This window comes from Rhagoletis zephyria, unplaced genomic scaffold (assembly GCF_001687245.7).
Source record: "Rhagoletis zephyria isolate East Lansing unplaced genomic scaffold, Rhagoletis_zephyria_1.1 Rzeph_scaffold_07975, whole genome shotgun sequence".
Classification (NCBI taxonomy): domain Eukaryota; kingdom Metazoa; phylum Arthropoda; class Insecta; order Diptera; family Tephritidae; genus Rhagoletis; species Rhagoletis zephyria.
The window spans coordinates 22,298-28,880 of NW_016165057.1; the positions used below are offsets into that span (position 1 = coordinate 22,298).

The 6,583-nt window shown below is 39.1% G+C and overlaps 1 protein-coding gene across 1 annotated transcript; it reads left to right on the forward strand.

Moving 5' to 3' along the window:
* The first annotated feature begins 2,753 nt into the window (after positions 1-2,753).
* Spn43Aa (Serpin 43Aa) lies at positions 2,754-4,649 on the forward strand. Its single transcript, XM_017630646.1, has 4 exons — positions 2,754-3,132; positions 3,200-4,083; positions 4,161-4,305; positions 4,393-4,649. Exons 1-4 carry the CDS (start codon positions 3,117-3,119, stop codon positions 4,515-4,517), a joined length of 1,170 nt encoding a protein of 389 aa, XP_017486135.1. The 5' UTR covers positions 2,754-3,116; the 3' UTR covers positions 4,518-4,649.
* Positions 4,650-6,583: the final 1,934 nt, after the last annotated feature.

Sequence of the window (6,583 nt, forward strand, 5' to 3'; positions counted from 1 at the left end):
TGAAACACCAATATCTAATAATTTTTATCAACAATCAGAATTTTAAACTTAAAGGCGTTGCTATTTTCGGCATAATTTAGTTTTTTAAACGTTCTTTAATTTTCATTGTTTTAAAGAACTCGATAAAATATAAGTTTTTCACATGACGCAAACTTTTAATATACAGCGCTNGATCTGAAGGTGAGCACGTATTAAAAATTTCGGGACTTAAAGGCGTTGCTATTTTCGTTTTTCGGCATAATTTAGTTTTTTAAACGTTCTTTAATTTTCATTATTTGAAAGAACCCGATAAAATATAAGTTTTTCACATGACGCAAACTTTTAATATACAGCGCTAAAAAAGTCGAACAGAAACATCGGAAAATTCTTTATTTTAATTTTCCATAATTACTGGGAAATTCTAAATTTTTATGTGTATATCTAGCCCTTAACTACTGTGCTTAAAAAAAGTCGCATAACCACTCATGTTGCGGAAGAAGAAGGCGGTATCAGCTAGACAGAGCACTAACCGAAACCCTTGCCTAAAATCAGGGGTAGAAGTGATGCAAGGGTCAGTCGAGGCAGAACTGCCCTCGAAGCATCGAAGCCTTCCAGGAACGTCAGGACCGTAAAAATCCCTCCGCTCATTGCCGTAATGGGGAGCGCGGGTTCGGCTGGGCAAATGACTCCTAAAGAAATTAAACACTACAAGAGCCATCTGATCCCGGCCGACATTGCCTCCGCCACTGCAGTCAATGCTCGTGGGTATGAGGAGAGGGATGGAATCATTGTGGTGAAATGACTTTCCCAATCTAACCGTGGTTGGCTCAAGGCTGTGGTGCAAAGAATACCGCGCACTGTAAACAGTGAAGTCTGGCCATCTCAGGAAAGCGCTCTCCTGGATTACAATCTCCGATCCGGGGGTTGACACCAAGAACTTGTGTGTGGTAGCAACTGGGAAGACAGAGGAGGTGCTACTCTGGTTGTGAAGATGGACTCTATGGATACCCTCAGATAAAGGTACGGAAACAGCCACATAAAGCCATTCAGGGAGCCTGGATGTTCAAACAACAACCCTGTGGACTGAGTGGGTTACGTGATGCCATCATGCTATACGACGAAAACTCGGTCTAATCGAGAGGACACCTTATATTGTCTTATAGTGTCAGATTGGCTTCTTCTGTCGAGTAAGTATCTTGAAAGTGGCACTAAGCCAACATTTGTTACGCCCAGAAGATAGGAAGTGATTGATCATACTCTATCTCACTCTACGTTAAGGTGGTTAGTCCTAAACTTGAGAGTCCTGGGACCGCAGGTACATCGGGTTTTAACTTCGCGACGACGCTATTTCCTCTGCACCAATGCAAAACATGAAATAAATGGACTGGCCGTATTTAAAGGAGGATCATGGGAACCGTACCACGTTTCCACCTAGAAGACGATCCACTCAAGCCATTCATGAAGCGGTGGTTAATTTAACCGCTGCCCTTCGTGCCAGTTTGGATAAGGCTTGTCTGTCTCGTCCACCTATTAGCCGTACGCCTGTTCCCTGGTGGACCAAGGAGTTTCCCAAGTTGAGGGGTTAGTAGAGTAAACTTCTAACCCGGGCCCTCAAAACCAGTTTTGAGATAGACTGGGAACGCTATCGCTGCACGCAAAGAGAGTATAAGAGGCTGATTCGCTCTGCAAAGAGGGCCTATTTTAAAGAATACTGCAATGGGATTGAAACCTTGGGTCAAACTGATAAAAGTTCTGAAGAAAGACCTAACCACAAAGCTGGGTTTACTCAAGAGTCATGATGGCGGAGTTGCGTATTGGTTGAGTGGCGCTTGCATCACATCCTCTGTATTTGCATCAACATGCCCATCAGGCGGGGAAATCCTGTGAGACAGATTTATCAAATCTTTTCGTCAGAATTGGCAATGCTAGAATTCGCCAATGCCACCGTCGATAGCATGTGCAATTCTGCTCTACGGCATGGAGTACATTCTGTACTGGTAAATTGGCCTGCCGCAGCGGGTCATAAGAATTCCAGCAGAGGAGGTCAATATGTCACGTACGGAGCTAACAAGCTCGGTCGTCAGTGTGGTGCGCTTATAATACTTTATTTAAAGTAAATATATAAAATATATAAAAATATATCCAAAATGTATACAAAAATATGCAAATATTCAAAATGTGTGAAAGTGTGCAAAACATAATAGGACCAAATTAACTCACTTTCCCCTTTAATGAGTTTCTACCCAGTTCCGGACTGTGTGATTTTAAACAAAAATGTGCACTGTATGATCCAAACTACAGTAATGCGGTTCGATTTCTCTCGGAAAAACGCCGTAAAATTAGGTAGTAATCTAGGTAGATACGCAGTGGGATCTCTTAGAATTTGACTAGATTTTCGGGCACTCGCAGCCCACTGTGCGATGCTTCAAATTTAATAATGTTTACTAGCATAAAATGTGCGTAGGTACTCATTTATAAATTTTTTATGTCGAACAAATGAGAGTTTGCAAGTTGTTTATGCGCAAACCTGCAGAGGTGCTGATATGTACATACATACATATGTACTCTTAAAACATGAATACACACGAACGATAAAACACAATAATACTCTTCGTTGCTTCATATGGCTCAGTGGGCATAATTTACTATGCCTTTCAAGGTATCATATCCGTTCTTACCTTCGCGAAGGTGAGCACCCATTGAAGATGGTAGTTGATCGCTAGCCACTGATCGCTGCTTACCACTTTACGACCACTTTATACGCTCTTACGTGCCTTTACTTCCACACTGTTCTCGGTTATCGTTTCTTTGCTCGTTGGCCAGTTTGATTTGAAGATCTCTTTCCTTTCTGCATTTGTTTTGGTATTGTTTTGGTCGTGGTCATACCAGAAGCTACAACGGATGGTTTCTTTTGTACTTACAGCCCAACAAATATGCTAATCGGCTTTCTTTTATCACCTTACTTATTACCTCGGCTTGTTTTGTTCGTTTGCTTTCGCCCAGCTGGCTGGTTCAGTATAAATTGAAGCTATCCCGGCGTTCCCACTTTTAGTCTTGCAGTGAGTTTTGTTCTGGAGAGTACAAAAGTAGAATATCTTACGGCTTATAGTAGAAGAAAACACCATAGCGCTGTAATCATGAAGTGGTGCACAGGTGTGTATCGTATATTTAGACTGTGCTGTAAATAAAAGTGTAATCGAAACTACAAAATCTTTTTTAGTTGTCCTTTTTGTATTAAACACACTGTTGGCCCGCGATGTTGCCGCCAATGCTATACAGGATCGCAATCTCTTTGCCACTGAACTCTTTCAAACCATCGCCGCCGACAAGCAGCACGAGAATGTGATCATATCGCCGGTCGCTATACAAACTGCGCTTGGTTTGGCCTACTACGGCGCCGATGGCAAGACTGCCACCGAGCTGCAGAAGAGCTTACACGCGCAGTCGCAGAGTCGTAGCACCATTGCCAAGAGCTATTACAAATTGCTGCATTCCTTTGTGAAACCGAAAACCACATTGGAGATAGCCAACAAGATTTACGCCAAGGATGCGCTCGTCATTGAGCCAGAATTCCGTGAAGCCGCACGGAAGTACTTCGACTCCGATGCAGAGCAATTGGACTTTACTGATGAGCCGAAAGCTGTGGAGTTGATCAACAAGTGGCTCGCTGAAAAGACGAACGGCAAGATTGAGCGCGTTTTGGATAGTGTGGAGCCAGATATTAATGTGGCGCTTGTTAACGCCATCTACTTCAAGGCAAAATGGGCGCGTCCGTTCATGGACGATGAGACGTCCGACCGTTTATTCTGGATCAACGACAATGAAACAGTGAAAGTGCCCACCATGTTCGCTGACAACTGGTACAACTATGCCGAATATGAAGAACTCAATGCCAAGGCGATTGAGCTGTTCTTTGAGAATACCGATCTGCGTATGTGGTTCATATTGCCGAACAATCGCAATGGTCTCTACGAATTGGAACAACAGCTGAAAGGTGTGGACTTCGATGCGCTGGAAAAACGTTGGGAATGGAGCAGCGTAACAGTGAATTTGCCTAAATTCAAATTCGAATTCGATACCGATTTGAAGCCGTACTTGCTGAAGGTGTGCATAGAGTCGAAGTTTGGCTAAATGTTTAATATACATACATATATTTTTTATTACTTTCTCTTTACCAACAGCTTGGCATTAGAACCATGTTCACGGATGAGGCGGACTTCAGCAACATTTTCCACAACTCGCCGATCAGCACGCGTGTGTCTCGTGTTCAACACAAGGCTTTCATTGATGTGAATGAAATCGGTTGCGAAGCCGCAGCTGCCAGCGGTAAGTTGTAGTACAACGAACGCTTGCAAAGAGTTGAGAATTCTAAATTTTTGTTTTCTTTGCTTGGCTGCCTCTTTTTTCCTACAGTTGCAGTGGGCGTGCCAATGTCATTGCCGTGGGATCCTAAAACCTTCATTGCCGACCATCCGTTCGTGTTCGTCATTCGTGATCCCCATGCTATATACTTTACAGGTCACATTGCCAGATTTTAAATTTGGCCATTTTAAAAAGCATTATGATTCATAAAACTGCTTGAGTAGTTAATAGTCTTTAATAAAATAAATTACATTAAGGAAATTACATTTCATTTAGCATATGTATTTCTATTTATAACAATAATAATAACATACATAATTGCATTTCTAATTGTCTTTTTATTACTTGAAAGAATAAGATTTTTGATTTAAGGTACGTTAGGAACAAATTGTTGTCTGCAGAATTTTAATCAGCCTTATCATGAGTTTCATTTTCCCCAAACCGGTTCACTTTTCACTCTTGGTTTCCATAGTTTTACTATCGGAGGATGACAAATTTTTAGGTTAATTTTTTTTCACGCGAAACTCAGGATAAGTCAGAATATTTCGAGCCGTGAGCCGGTTTACTTATTGCATTTTCCTTTCTTCAGCAATAATACATAGTTAGTTTTCTTTGAACTTGAATGGATTTAAATGTATCGCTGATATTGAAATTGCCGACAAATTTCGAAATGTGGAAAAGAAATACCACGACAAGTTCACAAAAAATCTCAATTGTGATGGGAATAAGACCAATTTCATTCTTTAAAAGAGGTTTAAATATGAATAAATACCGAAGCATTTTGAAAAAGTTGGTTCCCATTTCCTTCTTATATTGATTTGAACTTGTAAACTTAAGGGCTAACTATAATATGAATAAGCAAGCGTATGCAAACGTGCGAATACACATAAATCCTATTCTGAAACTATAATGTGCTTAACATCAAGTTTCGTCAAGTTTCGCCAAACGTCATTTGCTTAAGGAAAGAGCGATACTGATCGCATCTTCCGTACGGAATCAGCTGTTTGTCCTCGTACGTATGTATATACATTAGACTGCATCACCAAAAAAAGTTGCGGTTTTTCCGCCGGGATTACAAAATTTATTATATTTTAAGACGTCCACCAAAATATTTCGGAAAAATATTAAGATTTAAGTGAGCTGGACCGATTTGAAAATATCTCCAAAAATGTAGTTTTTTATGAATAAAAATAGTTTCTTAAAGAACTTTTTGAAAAAAGTCCCCTCAGATGACAAAACAGATGAAGCTTAAAAAATCTGCATAAAAATATTTAAAAATCTTTTAAACGGAATTGTAAGAATGAGATTTTTGATGCTGTTTTTTTTTTTACTTTTTCAAAGATTGATTTACGAAAAACTTGAATAACTGGGCCAAAACTATTCTGATTTAGACCTATGGGATCTCAGTTGAAAGGTATTTTCACACTCTTTTTAATTCTGTCCAAAAACAAAAGTCATTCATGTCCTAATATTTTTTTTCAAATACCAACACATCTTAATTCAACTTTGAATGACGTTCCTTCATCCTACCTTTCTCTTTCATCATTTGAATGAGTTTATTAGCAAAGAAATAAAAAGGTAGAGAAAATACCTTTCTAATGACACCTCCTAAGTCTAAATCGGAAGAGTTTAGGTTCAGTTATTCAAGTTTTTGTTATACCAATCTTTAAAAAAAGTTAAAAAACAGCATCAAAAATCTCATCATTACGATTCCGTTCAAATTTTTTTTAATTTTTTTTAATATTTTTCTGCAAATTTTTTAAGCTTAAGCCGTTTGGTCATTTTAGGGGATTTGTTCAAAAAAAAATCTTTAAGAAACTATTCTTATTCATAAAAAACTCAATTTTTGGAGGTATTTTCAAATCGGTCCAGCTCACTTAAATCTTAATATTTTTCCGAAATATTTTGGTGGACGTCTTAAAATATAATAGATTTTATAATTCCAATGGAAAAATAGTACCGATTTTTTTTTTGTATGGGGAGTGATGCAGTGTAATGTACATATGTAACACATGCAGTGTTGCCGCGTTGGCTTTTTTTACCGAAATTGGTAATTTTTTTCTTTATTTATCATATTTGGTAATTTGGTAACTTATTCTTGGTAACTTTTTCGATTCAGTCCTACATGTAACACAGGTCAAAAGAAGTTCTGGTTCCACATTAGGAAGTGGGCCGTAAGCGTTTCCTTTTACAGAAACACCAGGTTATCCTGCAAGTTTCGCAAGGCGAACAGTTCTTCGGC